This window comes from Serinus canaria, chromosome 2 (genome assembly GCF_022539315.1).
Source record: "Serinus canaria isolate serCan28SL12 chromosome 2, serCan2020, whole genome shotgun sequence".
In the NCBI taxonomy this organism is placed as follows: Eukaryota; Metazoa; Chordata; class Aves; order Passeriformes; family Fringillidae; genus Serinus; species Serinus canaria.
This window is the reverse complement of record NC_066315.1, coordinates 36,041,681-36,059,680: the sequence shown is the minus strand read 5'-3', so window position 1 is coordinate 36,059,680 and position 18,000 is coordinate 36,041,681. Positions and strand designations below refer to the sequence as shown.

General features: G+C 37.7%; 1 protein-coding gene across 5 annotated transcripts in view; it reads left to right on the top strand.

Annotated features, from left to right (window-relative positions):
* Positions 1-18,000, top strand: part of TBC1D5 (TBC1 domain family member 5) — a 316,503-nt gene that overhangs the window by 155,651 nt on the left and 142,852 nt on the right. For all 5 annotated transcript variants that reach the window (XM_050970727.1, XM_030227169.2, XM_050970725.1 and 2 more), the window contains one exon: positions 4,560-4,626. In XM_050970727.1, the coding sequence (XP_050826684.1) occupies positions 4,560-4,626 (67 nt within the window). The remainder of the gene's footprint in view (positions 1-4,559; positions 4,627-18,000) is intronic.

Here is an 18,000-nt window from a genome sequence, read left to right as displayed (position 1 = left end):
ACATGGTTTAATGCTGAACTTGGCAGTATTGGGTTAGGGTTAGGCCTTGATGATCTTACAAAGCTTTTTCAGCCTAAATAGTTCTGTGATTCTATCAGTGTAATAGGCTGTTAAAAAAAAATACAAAAAAATAGTGAAAGTTTCAATCAGGCTTCTTACTAAAATTTCTTCACATAGTTTTCAGATAATCTTCAGGAAGTGAGGGAATCTTCCATATTCTGGGTTCTCCAGTTTTATGCTGTGCCTATAATCTCAAATACGTCCTTGACAAGATAACAGTTACTGCAAGTGACAGGCCCATGTGTTCTGGGTGAATCTAGTACCCTAGCAGTTTTACAGTTTGCAAATCCTTCCCCATGCATCTCAGAAGTCATAAGAAGCTAGCATTTGAAATGTTCTTTTTTTTATTAGTTGGGGAAAGTGTCAATTTTGAGTTACACAACTTCTCTTGAAACAGCCTTCAGCTGTGTCGGGCAGTGTCAGGTTCCAGCTGCCCAAGTCCCAGCACCATTTAGCCCCTGGTCTCTGTGCATGAGAATAGACTTCACTGAAGTGAGGCAATTTCAGGAGAAAGTTTTCATTTTCAGGAGAGGGAGCTGCTACAGTTAAAGAAGGAGCAATCCAGGTAATTTTCAAGCCCTTTGGAAGGATACAGCCTTATTTTATTATTGTAATAAAGCCAGTAACTGCTCTAGTGCTGAAAGCCATACTTACTTTGATACAGGTGCTTGTTACAGTATTGCTCGTTTCCCTTCTATTTCCTCTGAAAGTGTGACAGGATTTATTCTACCTTTTTTTCCCCTAGCCCATGTGTTTGAAGTTAGGAAAGCTTTTCACAAGGTCTGTGACAGGGTTACTAGAGCATCCTCTGTTTCTTTAGCAAAACCCTTCTTCCCATAACTGAGTTTCAGAAGGAAATTAAAGATTAGGATAATACTGAATCAATTTTTTAAAGGGGACCACAAGTTTTGTTACTAGCATCATAAATCTTATATTCATAACTGTTTAGTATACATCCCAATTTTACCAGAAATTTGGGTCAATATCAGTGAAGAAGACAGAAGTAGTATATCTGTTCTACTGAGAGTTCACCATATTTTTTAGGAGCAGTAACTGGAACTTTCCTGAGGAGAGGTGATCCAGGGCATGGATTCCCACAGCTTAATGTCAGTAGTTAGTGAAGCAGCAGTCTTATTTGTCCTCTTTATCACTAACTATGGAAACTTAATAGGATTTGCTAAAAAGCCTTTTGGATAAAACTAGGTAAAAATTAAGGGAGTCTTCTGTTAAGAAAAGGAATATTTTGCTCTTTGCTTTATGATTTTTATCACTTTCAATGAATGACATCTTAGTCATCCTTCAAGGTGGAGCGAGATAGAGCAAGGGAGCAATCACAGAAGGTCTGTTCCATTAAATCCTGGGTTTGAAAGCTGAACACACCTAGCCCTATCCATTTTTGGTAGTTGCTGCTAATGATACGATGAGGCAGCAAAAGCAGCTCACAAAAAAGTGTCCAAACAGTAACTTGTATGATTATGAGATTTATTAACAATGGGTATACAATTAAAAATGCAAAGGTATTTTGGCTATCATTTAAATACAGGAAATTATTGTCTTCAGAATAAAGCAAGCTAGATTTAGTTTTTTAAGAACAGCTCAGTGGATATTGCAAACCCAGGATCCTACCAACTGTGGGGATCCTGGTGAAAGAACAGTTATTATCCTTATTTTCTTTGCAAAGTCTTGTTCATTCTTCAAGCAGAACAAATGGGTTTGTTGAAAGATGATAAAGTCCATGCATTTTTTGAGGCAATCTTAAAGTTCATTCTTCAGAAAGGAGGAAGATTATGTTTCTGTTCTTGAAATGACATACTTTTTCAGTATATCAACTTAGCATTGTGAATAAGGTGGTTTTTTTTCCAATTTGACTAGTCTGGTAGGTGAGTACTTAGTTTAAGTGAAGTGCAGTAGTGCATGCAGGACCCATTTTGATGTGCTGTGTCCCTGTAGCACTTTCCCAGTATCACTGTACCTGGCCATATGGCTTTATCAGAGACTGAGCATAGTTCAGTCATTTCTCTGAATGCTCAGGATCAGATGTGGAGATGGGTACTATATGAAAAAGCATTTTAGTGAAAATTGTCCCAATATGGGAGACTATTTTACAAGATATGAGGGGAAAAAAATGAACAGATGGTTATTAATAACGGGAGGGTCGGCTTCTGGATGAAATATCTGGTGTTGTTAATTTAGTTAAATTTAGTAAACAAAAAGCAGATTGATTAAGTAGGATTTCCATTTTCAAAATAAATGGAGAGAGCTAATTAGTGAAATCAACTGGACTGAGTGATTTTAGACTAAGATGTAGTAGAGGTTTGGGATTTATTTTAGACAAAGGTGCAAAAAGTTAATAAAAAACCCTGCATTCCAAATTAGATGAGAAAAGAAACACTTGTAAGTTTTATGCCAAAGTGAATGATTAAGTACTTTTTAAGGAATGTCTGGAATAAGCAAAGATCCTCAAAGAAACAGAAAAGTAGCTTGATCTGCAAAGAAGGCCACATCCTGGATATCAGAAACAGGCTTATAGCAACAATCAGCAAAAATTAAGTTGAATCAGATCATAAGATGAGAATTTAAATACACAGGAAAATATTACTTAACTATGTAAAGAAGCTTGCTAAGAGAAAGAAAATTAGAACCATTCTGTAGTGTGAACAGACAAATGGTACTAAATGTAATCCAGCTTTGGTCTGAAAAGGAAAACATTTAATTTTCAGTAAAAATAGAATTTCAGGCAAAGGCCTGAAAATAAATCAATAAAATAGATGGGAGTTGGATAGATACTGTAAATTAGCAGAGCTAAAAATCTGACTTGCAGACTTCAAAAATATTGACAAATGCTGCTGCATGGAACAATTTTTAGTACTTTAGTTCATGGCAGATGAATGGAAATATTGTACCTGTACTTGGATTAACAGGGGAAAGGAAAGTGATAGCAAAGCACCTGCATGGGCTGACCATTATCTGTGCAGGGCTTTAAAAAAGTTATTAAGAAAGGAATAAGAGAGGAAAGCAAAGCAAATGGCTTAACTTTTATTGCAGGTTTTTTTGTTAAATGGGACATTGTGGCTAGCTAACCTGCTTTCTTTTCAAAATATACGTTCAGGAAATACATTAAGTCTGTCTGGTTCTCAGTAAACCATCTGATGCAGTGCCACAGGAGATGCTGTGAAATCGAAGGGATGGGGATTAGTGAAGTATAGTAATTCTAGGATGAATAGGGAAATGCAAATTTTAATTAAAGAATTCTTTTTAGTGAAGTTTGAGGTTGAACCAGTCTTATCCAATATTTTCATTTATTGTCTTGTCACAGAATAAGAGCTGTTAGACTTTTATTAAATAAAGTTATTGGAAGGTAGTATCTGGTGCCAGTGCAAATAAGAGTACGCAGGCAGGACTGGTCTTTTCTGAAGAGAAGGACTACAAACAGCATGACATTGTGTGAACTACAGTATTGCACTAGCAAGAATTTTTCATCTAAACTGAAAAGTTCGTGACTCAAAAAAAGAGAATAAATGTGCAGGCATATTTGGTTGAGGATGGCTGTGAAACTGCAAGATAGTGTGGCACGAATGTCATCTGTATCAAGCAAGATTTGTTTGGTAGAGAAGAGCACCACTGTCCAAATTATCAACTCTGAACTTTTAGTATGCTGTCTATGGCTCCTTTTCCATGCATAAGAAGGACTGAGTTAAAGAAAATGGGGAATACGAAGCCTCATTTAGAAAAAGGTTACAGGAACTTGATTTCAGTCAGCAGAACAGAGAACAGAGTTGTGCAGTGCTACCTATAAATTAACTAAGGAGGCTCACAGGGACATAGAAGAATTATCAAGGTAAATGATGGTGCAAGAATAAACAGCATAAAACAGGAAAAGGATAAATTTGCTTTGAAAAATACATTTTAGCAGTCTTTCAATAAACATAGTTAGAGAAGGAAATTTTCCTTGTAATCCTTGATTTCTAGCAACATCACTGTTCCCTGTATCACCAGCCCACAGGATGTAAAATAAGATGTTTGGCAGATGTCTTAATAGGTGCTTTCAGGGAAGTTTTGAACTTGTGCTATGACAAAAAAAAAAATAGCTGGTATCACAAAGTCAGCTCAGAATTTTTTTACAAATCAGATGAACTTTTTATATTTTTTGACTTAATGTTGGTAAAATCAAGCTCATCTACTTATACGGTGTACTTCTGACAGACTTTACTAGTTAAATTATGTTTAATAATTTGAGAAGGGCCTCAATCAAAACTTTAAGTGAAATTAAGTATCAGATTTTCAGAACTTTCAGACTCTAGTTTGAACTTGGAGGCTAGTTAAGATGGCTGTAAGGATTTGAAGAGGTAAAGTTGAGATTTGTCTATGTTAGTTTTAGGTGAGTACTGTGGTGACTGAAGTTACCATATCTGGTAAAATCAGTTGCAATTGTCATCCATATTGTGTTCATATCACAGTTTCTCTTACAACAAAGGTGTTTTCTCTTATTTTTGTATTAGGAGGATCAAATGAAAACGGAAGTACACCCTCCACCTCAGATTCAGATGGAACTTTTATTTCTTACAGGTTGGTAATTTTTTATATTTATTTTCTGATTTTAAGGAGGTTGATTATAGTAAGCATTATCTATTTAATGTGAAAGAATAGGTCCTATACTTTACAAGGATTGTGGCATCTAAACTGATACAGTGAGCAAAAGAGCATGAAGTATTTAATTAAGGAACGATGTGAAAATTTGTTTGCTGCATTATTGGTTTTTTCAAAAGTTGCTCAAAAAGCTTAACTGATGAAAGTACAAGATATTTGAAAGCCTAAACATTTTAAGGTTGTTTTTTGTCCGTTTTTTTTTCCTCCAAAGTATTTGATAAAGTAAACTCACAGCAACTAAGCTAAATGTTGAAATATTCAACTCACCAGTGATCACCTTTTTGGTCTTGTCCAAAGTAACTGGATTCATGGACCACATGAAATTCTATTTCCTCATCATTTCTTCTCTAAAACCAAAGCCAAGATTAGTTAAATTTGAGATTATCTGACAGGAAAATAATATTTCAATTTTGTTGGCAGTAAACACCAGTCAAAGAAACTTTTTTCAGTGATGTCACTGAGCTTGAATTTTGCTTGGGTACATACCAGAGGGTTTTTTGTGCTTGAAAGCACAGAAAGCTAATCAGCAGGTGTATACTTTCATCTTTCACCTGGCAAAATATAGACTCTGCTACAAAAAAATCTTCCTTGTGACTAGTAAATTAATAGTATGATTTTTCCTAACCAGAAGGATTGCATCTGATCTTCATGTTCAAGTGTGGTAAAACAAAACATGCTTACCACATGATTATTTTCAAATCATTGAGTGGACTGTGTTGGTTGGCATTTTTTTCGGTTTTGGTTTGTGCTCTGCTGGAATCTCTGCTTCAAAGGGTGCAGTCAGGCAGGAGGAACCTGCCTGTTGACTTTGTCTTGGTTGCAGCCAGCTGGGTGGGGAATGTTGCAGCGTGGCGCAGGGAATGAACTGTGCTGGTCACGGGGAGCCTCGGGCGTGGGGTGGCAGGGAGGGACACGGCACTGAAGAACCTCTTGCAGGCTGGAGACTGAGCCATTGCCAAGGAGAGCAAGGAGCAAACAGCCTGGTCTTGAGGATGTTGAAAAGAAGGACTTCTTGTAAGGACCTAGAGGGAACAGCAAAGAGTTTGCTGCGATTCAAACACCCAGAGGAAGTTTCTGGACTAAGAGCAAGGTTGGAACAAAGGGTGTGCCTGCAGAGACAAAGTGGGACTGGGGTGGGTTGATTTAGGTATCCTTACAATTTTCTTTATCTTAATAAGTCAATTCTAATGAGACCTACTTTGTGATGATGTAAAACTCTTCTAGGGTAGTTAGCATATTCACTTTGATAAAATATATTAAAAGATCCATTTTAGGGTTCTGCATGACTCTGTTTCTTGTCATATTCATGTTTTTTGCATGCAACATACTGTCTAAGTTAAAAGAAGGGCTGAAAAATACCACCCAGGATAATCTTAATGTTTTTTAGGTGTGAATCATATGTAGAGACCACAAAAGTAGGCAAGACACAATCTAACCAGATCAACAAAAGAAAGTTGAGAGCTCTCTCTACCATTAAAGCCTAGAAACTTATTCCTGAAAGTCATCAACTCAAGAGCATCAGCTGTTGTACATGCCAAGTGGCAACACTTGAAGAAGAAGCAGCCAGCTTTAGCTAGACTTTGGTTCCATGAGAGTGTGGGCTGTGGAGCTGGGGTCCCTGCTCCACTCAGGACAGTAGCACTCATGTCTCAGGGAACTAGTCCAGGGAGATAACCCAGCCCAACCTGTTCAATCTTAGCTCAGAGAGCTTCCTGTTGACTTCCTCCTGCCAAAGCCTCCCATGGTATCAGTGCCAGTGCAGGGAATGTAGCTAGCATGGACAGCCATTGAGAGGATAGAGCATGGTACCTTTAACCTAAATCAGCCTAAAGCTTAGTGACTCTTAAATGCTCCACAGATTAAGTGGAGGTTAAAGCTGGCCTTTGTATCTGTGTATTCCTTAGTCCAAAGTGCATATAATAAATATGACATTGACTACAAGTTCCACTGAATAATACTCATATTCTGTCAAAGACCCCAACTTAGAAAACTGAAGTTAACTCGTATCTTAAGACGAGTCCCATATCTCATTGCCAAAGTATTATTGATATAATTAAAGGCAAAATAGTAAAAAAGATACATATATGTGTGTATATGTATTGGAGACATGGATATGTAGACAATATATAAAAGTAACTTCTGACTTTTCATAGTTGGCAAGCTATCACCATTATTTAGTAGTAGTGCTTGAGATGTAAAATGTATATTTGTTTCTCAGTGGCAAGTAATTCCTATGATCTAGTGAAACTGGCTGTAAATTTGATGGTTGGGTTGGATATTGTTTTGATAGTTACAGTTCTGGACTGCATGTAAAATAAAATTGAACATCCAACTTTTCACCTTATGGGAGGTGATAAGTGAATTCTAAACTATCTTGAAAGGTAATGGTGGTAAATGGTTGTTATTTCTTTAAAGACTCCTTAGAAATTTTGACCTATTTTAGGATACTGTCAAGGATTATTGTTTTAGTAAGTTAGTAATTTGATAAAATTGATGACAGTCTTGTTTACCCAATGCATTTCAGTCTATCATATTTTAAAAAGACAGGCTAATGAATTTTTGCCCTAAAAGAGGCAAAGGAATCTTTGAATTATGGTAGATGTCATACATATGTAGAAGGTTACTACATGAAAAATTATACTGAAAATTTTTGCTGAAACAAAAGTTGCTTAAGATTTTGTCATTAATAGGCCTTTATAATTTAATTAGAAGAGGTGACTCCAAAAATATTTGAATATTAATAAGTTTTGTTATTAAAATGCTCTTAAAAGCATTGTTTTTACCACAATAAAAAATAAACCTCAGGAGAAGTTGCTTGACTTCCACATTTTCTATTTTAAAGGACAATTTTACACTATCCAGTACAAGACTGCAAGTATATGTGTTAATAAAGGATGACATATCATTATTCTTTGTAATATTTAGGATGCTCCAGAACTATTTGTATGGTTTTATTTTTAATATGTAGGTGTCACCTTAGAGTTTGTGACTCTTGCTCATGTTGATCACAAGCACAGCATAGATGTAATGCTGCATGTGTTCAGATTGTGAGCATTTCCCTTTAGGTGATAAAGTTTGTAAGTAATGTAAGTGAAAAGCATATGTGACTGGCATATATTTTTAAATATTCTTTGAGTTTGTGAATGCGTCCTGTCAGGTCACAGAGAATTTTCTTTCTGGTCTTCATGCTCTGATGGAAGCACTCTTTGTGTACTTGGAAAGAAGCTTTACTAATAAGAAATTACAAAATTTTTTTTCCTAGAAGCATGTCATCAAAATTAGAAGTTCACTATTAGAAACATTTGAACAAGGATTTAGACATATAATAACTTTCAGCTTTTAAATGTAAGGAAAATACTTCAGCTCTGCTCTACTGTGTTGTTTTACTGCTATGGTTAAAGCCTTTTTTGGATGTCAAATGGCCTGGACTTCACTAAAAGGAAAAGGAGAATAGATGTGGGTCTTTAGTTTCAGTATCTGCAATGCAGTGCCACTGGAAAGTAGAAATACTGTCTTTCTCCTCCCTTCCCAAGGGCAGCTGACCTTCTCCTCGCCAAAGAGGTGAACCCCTTGCCAGCACATATGACTACAGACTATTACATTAATCTGTTTAGCCTCAGTACCAGCTGCTTGCATGTTTTTAATTATCTTATTAGATGGTATAACAGTGACCTATGAAATAAAATGAAGGTGAGTATTTTTTAACTTTATTTTACAGGCTATTTTTCTAAATATATTTTAATGACCTAATTATGACTTTTAGGGAGAGCCATTGATGCAGACATTCAATTTGGCTGATAGAATCTAACATCTCAAGGACACTTATTTTCTTTCAAGGTGGATTTGTACATTAATACTGGTTCTAATAAATATATAGCCTAAAAAAGCTCACTTTTTATACTTGTGTATGAACTTACTTTATGATTCAGAGACCCATGGCTGCTATGTTGGATAATTTCTTAATACATCTCAGCATATATATATATATATATATATATATATATATATATATATATATATATATATATATATATATATATATAAAAGTTTAATTCTTACCCCATGTATCAAAATAAAGTTCTTTCCTTTGTGGCTTAAATTTCATGACAAATGATGATTGTTCAAAGCTGTGGGTTGTGTAGACAAGGTGTATTCCTTCTTCTGCTCATATTTAAACAGTCAGAGGATCTAGTCTAAGAAAGACTTTTCTATTCCATTTTCTCCCCCTGACTTCTTACAGATTCTGCTTACCAGATGTTTCCTTCCTTGATGCAGAAAGGCAATGTGGTCCTGCTGGCTGAGGCATTTCTTGTGTGCCAGCCAACTGCGGGCACTGAGCGTACAGAAGAAAGATGGCAAGGGGTGCAAGCTGTTCCTCCTTGGTTCTTCCTGCTTCCAAAAGTGGTGCTGAAACCACTTGGCTTGCCCTTTGGCTCTTGTTGGCAGTTGAGCCAGAAGTGGCTACAAGGCCTCTGTCCTTACATTTTAAGCATACTGTGAAGATGTGTGCAACTTACATACCTTCACCTTAAGGAAAACTTTTTTGTACTCTATTAGGAAGCATCTACACAAGCCTATCTAGTCTTGTTCATACATAGACAATGGTGCTTTATTGTTTTAATTTTAAGCCACTCCTGTGCAATTATGGTTTTATTTTTCCTGATTTTGTTCACTGTGTGTCCACACATAATCAAGAGATGTAAAGAACAAGCTTGTTTCTATGGGGTTTTTGATTGTTTTGAAATAAGAAAAAATTGAATACAGAAGGCAATGCAGTGAAGTTGTCACTGCCACTCTACTCCTCAATGCAAGGAGAATTCACAGCACTTGCATCCTTTCTCTCTTTCCACAAGGAAGCAGTAAAACTGGCATCCATGTTTATTTTGTTTTATCCTAAACCATTTGCTAGACTCTGTTCCAGTTGATTCCATTTATGTGCAAAGAGGCCTTTTCAGAGTGAGTTAATTTTGTCTGGGAGCTTGTAAACTCTCTCCTTGATTCTTCTGAAAGATCCTGTTCATAATGTGCTAAGAATCTTTCTCTGGATGTAGTAGTCTGTGCCAGTACTCTCATTTTGACCATTTGTGATGCTGTTAGGAATTCCATCTTTCAATCTCCTTTTTCCAACAAGAGAAAGTGACTGTTTTCACTCATCACAGGTTTCCTCCAACAGGTTCTTTTTACTCCAAAACCTGGAAGATCACTGTTTCACCTATTAAAAGCTGAGAAGATTTCTGATTTTCTTTGAATTCTTTAAAATTGCATTCTTTTTTTTTTTTCCTTTTAAGGAGACTTACATTGTTTCCATCTCTTTCTTGTCAAATTTGTGTTATTTACTTCTTCCTTCCATTGCTGATCCTTGCTGCATTCCTTGCCTGGTGTTCTAAGGAATTAGTGAATGATATCATAAAACAAGGAAGAAGAAATTGTGATTAAGGAACTGAAAACCTATATTCAGTACACTTTTTCTAAGATACAAACATTTCAACACATATATTTTGGATTTTTTTTATCTTTTCCAGTGAAAATTATATTGCTTTCTAAAGACATAGAGATTGTAATATGGGCTTGCTTTCTGGTTTAATGCAATGAAATAGGGAAAAGCAAATTTAAGACATTTGCTTAAAGCTTGAGATGGTTTTGACAGAGAATCAGAAAGGAAGGATTGAGTTACCAACACCTTTTGTTGGTGGAATGCTTTTTTTTTATGGATTGGCTGCAAGAAGGAAAGACTCAGATTGTGAAGAGAGACCATGGAAAAGAGAATGGTAATCTCTAAAATCCATGGAAAGCAAGTGAAATTTCAGTTCACTTCTGATATATTCTATTGTGCTTGAAAATCAGCATACATGACACCACAATCAACTGATGCCATATTTTCCTTTACTAATGCCTAAAGTGGTGTTCATTATGAATTTCTTTTACTTTTTCACTCTCAATAACCTTCAGACTTTCATGGCAATTGGGAGATGTGACTGGGGACAGGGGGGGATTTTCAAGAAGGCTAAGAAGGAGGATTCAGGGAAATGGGCTAGTTAGCCACACCCTGGCCCCAGGAAGATGGAGAAGTGGGTGATATGCTGGGGGCTGGAAAAAGGACCTGGGGGTCCTGGCAGGCACCAAATTGAAGATGAGTCATCAGTGCTCCTTGCAGTGAGATGCATTAGGAGTAGTGGTGCCAGCAGACCAGAGTTAGTAATCCTTCCCCTGTCATCCAGGGGGATTACCTGGAGTGCTGTGTCCAGTGCTGGGCTCCCCTTTACAAGAAAGACATGGGCATACTGGAGAGTGTCCAGAAAAGGGCTGCTAAGATAGTGAAGGAAATGGAGCAGCTCTTCTCTGTGGGAAAAAAAAAAAAGATTGAGAGAGGTGGGAATGTTCAACCTGGAAAAGAGAAGGCTCAGGGCATCTCTTTGAAGTCTGTGAGTATCTAAGTGAAGGGTAGAAGGGACACAGAGACAAGCTCTTTTCAGTGACAGCAACAAATCAGAGCTAATGGCCACAAACAGAAGTACTCGAGGTTCCATCTGAATATCAGAAGACACTATTACATCTGGTTTTTAGTTGGTTGATTTGTAGAGCTGTAGCTTTTATCTTCTCTTGTGTCCTACAGGAAGCTCTGACCTTTTCTCTTCCTTAATGAATGCATGTTTGTATAAGAAGGCTGCACGCTTGTGAACACACAACTCACAGAGCTCTGCCTAGCTTTGGGTATGGGCAGAAGGCTAAAACAGCAGAAGTTGTAGAACTGTGTAGTCAGCAGAAGTAGGAAGTGAATGTTCCTCATGTACATGCAAAGGATTTCAAAGGTATTGGGGGATTTAAACTGCAAAGCTTTGACTCTGCAACTGTCAAACTCAGTTACAATACAAAACCAAAAATAATTTAACTTAATATCAACGTTTTGTCTCACCATTCTGTAAATGTATGCAGAAAGTAATGAGGAGAGGAAAATGTGCTGGTGAAATTTAGACTTCAAAATGGCTGTAACAAGAATTCTTCTGTAAGAGCTGAACTGGTAAAGGGTTGGAAATTATGTGCCTTCCAAAGGCCAAACTTGACTTTTTGGCTGAGAACCACCAAGGCCAAGTGGACAATTTGGAATATGGAGAAAGATATCTTTGGGTTTTGCGTCAGACCTAGTGCTATGAGGAAGGGTGCTGGCAGAGCATCCTGCTGCCAGTGCAGCCTTATTTCAGTTCCCTAAACTGTGCTGCACACTCACTGGTAGCTTAAAGGGCATAGCTAACTAATAACTTTATTTGCTGGAATGTTTGCCTTAAGAAAGTGATTTTACCTTTCTTCACACAAACCTTTTTAACTGTATGTCAGCCAAAAGTAGATGAAACCTGAACTGTTTAGAAAAATCTGCCCTTTGAATGTTCAGCCTCCCAGCAACACAGCCATGCATATTCACACTTACATGGCTGTTAGCTCTGCCACATATCCTGAGGCAGGACTTTGAGAAACAGAGGAAAATACATGTATTTTCCAAGCAGACTGATAAGCCTTCACATTAAAGCTGTCAAATGGATTTTCAGGGTAGCAAATAGAAATCTGTGTGTTTCAGAAATATTTTTTTAGAAACTCTACTTCTTATTACTTGATCCTACCTTTCAATTGGATTTTTTTCCTCTGCTTTTATAGAATTAACTCTCTTTATTACATTCCTGAAAGTTGCCTCACTTTTTTCTCAACTGTTGATTTTATGACAGAATAAATAATACAAACTATGCACGTTTCTTGGAATTGTTGCCTCTATTTAAATACTTAAATATAGATACTTGATGTTTCTATCAATAAAGATCTCATATTGCAAAACATATGACACAATAATTTGAGAATTGGTTTTCTTTCTGATGGACTGTTCAGTAGCCTGTTGCCTCATTGAGTGCCCCTGAGGAGCTGAGTTTGGGTCTCAACATTTTAAAAAGCACTTTCTGAAGATGAAAACCAGTATAAAAATGTGAAATTGGCTTTTCTAGAAGCACATATGCCATTGTTTTAAGATGATTTTGTCAATGCTAGCAGAACTGCTCAAGAATTTTCTTTGTATCTCTCTGAGGCTATCCATTTTATCCTTTAATATTGGTCTAGAGGATGGAATAAGCTTGAGATTTAGATTGAAATCCTATATATGTATGCAAATGTTTCCGTAGTATAGCAGTATTCTTCCACAGACTGAGAATATTCTTTGTTATATAAATGTTGTTGTAAATATCAAATTGGTCTTGTTTCTGCAAGGACTCAAAAAAAAAAAAGTATTTCAAAACTTGGCATGAAATATTTTAAAAAGGCACGAGACAAAATAATGATGCACACTGTCTGATGACCCAGTAGGTATTGGTTTCTTTATTACTGTCCATAATACATGTTCAGGTGAAACTGTTAACTGCAGTTTCACCTGAACATGTATTATGGACAGTAATATTTACCTGGTAGATCTGAGCCCCTGCAGTCCCAGAACTGAAACTTTTGCCCTTTTCCAGTGACATTGATTGTAGTTCCATGTCGTTCTTCACATTTTTACATTTCTCTGGGTTTTAGTGTCTTCCACAGAGTTTTGGTGTTTTCTGAACATGGTGGTACAAAAATACTTCAAACACTAGTTTTAGACTTTGGCAGGATCTGCATTCATACATTTCCCCAGCTTTATCCTCTAAATCAGTAAATGCAGAAGCAGCAGTTATTGCTGTCTGTGCTATACCAGTCTCCCTCAATTGTATTTCTTCCTCTTCTGAGCTGAGTATGTATTTTGTAAGGAGCCCTAATGGGCTACCATTGCGTTCTTCTGCATATCTGTACTTGATGTATTGGTTTTACCATTATGCTGGAGGTTGAAATTTAGCAGCAGAACCAGAGGCCGGTGTTCTGCTTCTGCCTGTGAGTGGAGGAAAGCCTTTATTACCTCTCCCCAACATGCACAAGCTCAATGTTGCCTCAGTAAAGCTCTTGGAACTATTTGAATTTCAGAGTTATTTCCTAGGCATATTGTTATATTATTGATATTGTGTGTTCTGAAAGAGTTTATAGTTGCTCATTCCTCGATAGCTGAGCAATAGTGTGATTCCAGTGACTTCTACTAAGGTGTTAGACCCTAGAGATTCACCTACCTTTTTAAGAATGCTATTTAAGTGCATGTAGAATTTTACTTAGACTTTCTGCTTGTTGTGATCTCTACTAACAGTTAACTGAGAGGAACATTTTTGTTCCAAACTTCAGGCTTCTGTATCTGAAAATCTGGTGCTTGTAATTGCCTTAACAACAATTATATCCACAAATCATATCCTCTTGAAAAGAAAGAAGAATGGACTTCTATATATTCTTTGCTCAGAGGTCAACCTCATTTCTTATAAGAAAGAGAGTGTGTGTCTTTAATTACAAAAAGGAAAGTGTATGTCTTATAGCAGACCCCAGTATACAATTCTTTGGCAGAGAGATTTAAACTCTTGTGGTTATGGCATAAGTGCATGCTTCAAAAGATGGAAAGGAAGAGATGAGAACTATGAACAATTCCTGCAGAATTAATCCCTTCATTGATTTGCCTGCTTTTGCTTTCATACATATTGAGCACTTTTCCCACTTTGAAGTAATGCAGGTCTCCCTAATTCATGCCAGTAGATATTTTTACATTGGACAGCAGAGATAATGCACATGAAATTAAGTTTCTTAAAGAACTATTAGTCAAATAATTTCTTTCTCATTCAGGTCTGCATTGGTTTGGCACGGCCTGGTTGTTGGTAGCAGGAGGGCCACAAAGGTGGCTTCTGTGAGAAACTGCTGGGAGCTTCCACCATGTCCAGCAGAGCTACTCCCTGATGGCTCTGAAGATGGGCATGGTACTGGCCAAGACTGGACCAGTTAGAAATGTTGGTAATGCCTCTGTGGTGACATATTTAGGAAGAGAATCAAAGTTGGGCACACACAGTTTTTCTTATAGTCAGAGAAGAGAAGGAGGTGAGAACATGTAAGAGAAAACAACATAGAGACACCAAGGTCTGTGGAAAAGGAAGAGGAGGAGGTGCTCCAGGCAGCAGAGCTGAGATTCCTCTGCAGGCTGTGGTGAAAACTATGGTGAAGCAGCTGTGCCTCTGCATCTCTGCGATCCAGGGGTATGCAGAGATCCACCCGCAGCCCTCTGGTGGGGGAAGTGCCCACACCAGAGCAAGTGGATTTGTGGAAGAGGCTGTGATCCACTGGGCGACCAGGTGGAGGGAGGGAGCCCCTGCTTCCAGGCTGGAGCAGCCTGTTCTTGGAGGACTGCACCCCGTGGAAAGAGTGACCCATGTTGGATCAGTTTTGGGAGGACTGTGTGCCCACGGGAGAGACTCATGTTTGCAGCAGGTGCAGTTTGGCTGCTGCTCGTGAGCATGGACCCATGCCAGAGAAGTTCACAGAGAACTGTCTCCCATGGGAGGGATCCCATGGCCTCACAGGGGAAGGACTCCTATCCCTGAGCAGCAGAAGAAAACCTTGGATGACAAACTGAGCAAGCCCCCTTACCGTCTTCCTCTGTTGTTGGTGCAAAGGAGTGAGGGGTTGGGAGAAAAAAGGTATTTCAAGGGCTTCTTTTACTTCTCATTATCCTCTTCTGACTCTGTTAGTAGTAAATTCACTTTGCAACTTTGAGGCTCTTTTGCTCTTGAAGTGTTTTCTCCCAGTCCTTATCTCAACTCAACTCCATTTTTTTCTCTCCTCTCCCCAGCTGTGGCACGGGAGGTTGAGGGAGCAACTTTGGGGGATGCCTGGCATTGGGCCAGTGTCAAACCACAACAAGGTCTTATAAGTATTTATTATTATTATGAAGACTTTACAACATGCACAATAGTGCATTAGATGGGCTACTCAAATAAGAATCTAAAATGAAAAATATTTATAAAATAATCAGAAAACATTAACACTGACATTTGCCTTTAATTGTCCAGTCTACAGGTGATATAACACAGGATCATGCATTTAATTTCCTAGTTTGATTAAAAGTTAATGCATGTGCTTATTCATAGTTTAGGTGGTTCCTATTAGCTCTTGAAGTTCTTCACTGCAGTGAATTAAATGGAATATGGTAGACTTGAGTTCCAATCTTCATCGCTCATTTCATGTTGACCGGTGGGTTTTCTGCAATCCTGGGTTAACAAGGCTCTTAGATATTATTTTACATAGTAGGGCTACATAATTTTAAACATTATCTTTTTAGAATTGATTGCTTGTTCATATTAAACAGTGTTACCACTATTAAAAGTCTCTGGAATTGTAAAGCTTAATTTATTAGTCTTCATTCAAAATATTTGAGAAATGAATTAGTGAATGCTGTTCAGAAAGGATTTTAAATATCATTCAGCTCTACTGAAACTGAGGCAGATTCCAGCTTCCAAGTAATTTCTTTTTCAGTTGCTTATAACTTTTTTTGTGATCCTAGCAGCCAAGGGGGAATGCAGAGGAGATACGATCTTGCCAAATTTCTTTTGGCGGTTTTAAAAGTAATTTGGTTCAAAACGTGTTTGGAATTGCATTACTTTTTTTTTTTTTCTTTACGGCATAATATCTGCACTAATACAATTTCAGAAGTGTTGAAATTACTTTCTTACTGTGTAGCAATCACTTCCAGCAGCTGGTGAGAAAAATAACCTGAAGAGTTTCTTTCCTCTCTGTTCTTTCTTTTCACAGTTGCACTGGTTGAAACCTTTTGCTAACTCAGCTGACACACTGGCATTTTCAAAGACATTGTGGGAATGTCATCCGCTTGCAGAACAATGTGAATAGCTTCAGAGTCTGACCTGTTGTGTTCACAGGGGAATGTGGCACTCTTGAAACATAGCTACCTTAGGGAGGCGGCTTGGCAGGAGTTATAATGGCCAATGATGCTACAGAATTTACAATGGCAAATGAAGAATATTATATATGATAGAAACAGGAGGGTTATTTAGATAGCCATAATATACTGTAGTTACTGAAGTATAAGTGGCTGTGAAAGAAGAGCCCAGATTTCCCTCAAGCTGTGTCTGCTGCCTACCATACGTTGTATTTAAAGGAGACAGAATCGTGGTAAACAATCGTAGGCAGCTCCCTGCAGAAGGTGAGGATGTGTGGGAGACAAGGAGACAAAAATGACCAGATAGTCTTTCTGATTCGGAGACTGGGGGATGTGAGAAGAAAGAAGGAAGCTATTCCACACCATTGGAATGACTTGCTGCTCATTTGGTCACCTGGGGATACTGGCACCTGGGAGAAGCTAAAGGCAGCCCTAAATCCTGCAGTCTAACGCTGCTGTAGGCATCTTTGCTCTTATCTGGAATACCTTCAGTTTTCAAAGTAATTAATAATTAAGACCCAGAAGTAAACACTTTTTTTTTTAAAGGCTATGGTCCTAGCTGAGAGGTGGTGCATTCACAAACACAGAAATTCTGGTCTCAGCATGAATTGAATCATGAACTTGCTCCTGTCACAGAGGAAGACCACCGTCATTTCCTGGCTTGCTAAGTCTATTCCTCAGCAGTTCTCAGTGGCTATATCTTACAATTCTGTTTTTAAAAACTCATTCTCCCAACTCAGCTTAAAAGGCTGAAAACTATCTAACTTCATCTTGCATATATTTAGGGCAATTTGCAAAACCAGAGGTTGCTGGTATTTAGTATAACCCACTCTGTGACCCTCCTTAGCAGAGTAAATGTGGTGAGATCTTAGCCTGGAGTCATAATAGTAGTTTCCCTCTTCCTGGTTTCATTTGGTCTCCCAGGGAGAAGTAATAGTCTCCCATGTGACAGGGGGAGGAGGAAATGTTCACCTTAAGGACATGCATTGAAAATAAATCTGAAACACATTTCCTTGCACATAATCCAGCTCCTTATCTTGAAATTGCCCTTTGTATTTTAAAGTGGCTGCAAAAAGTCTGTGAGCAAGTCGTGGGCTACTAAGACTATCAGATGGCTTCAGCTGTTCTTGAGATTCATTTCAGTAGAAGTTGCAGGAAATATAGGTTTAATTCTTTTATTCAAACTCAGTAGATGGTTTGGGACAATTAATTTCCAATTGTTTCCCAGTAGAGCAGATTTACTTGTATATTAATGAGGCACAGGTGTTAGGCCCCTGGTGCCTGCATGCCTGGGAGGCATATTTAGGTTGTTTATCTAGTCAGCCATAGGTACTGCAAGGTACTCAAGCTTGCCTTTAACAGTTTATACAGTGAGGCTTTTTAATTTTTTGATGTTTTTTTAAATTTCCTAGCACCTGTTAAAATTTTAAAACTGATCATGTAGAAAGAAGTAGGAGTGATTTCAATAGTAAATAGCACTAAAT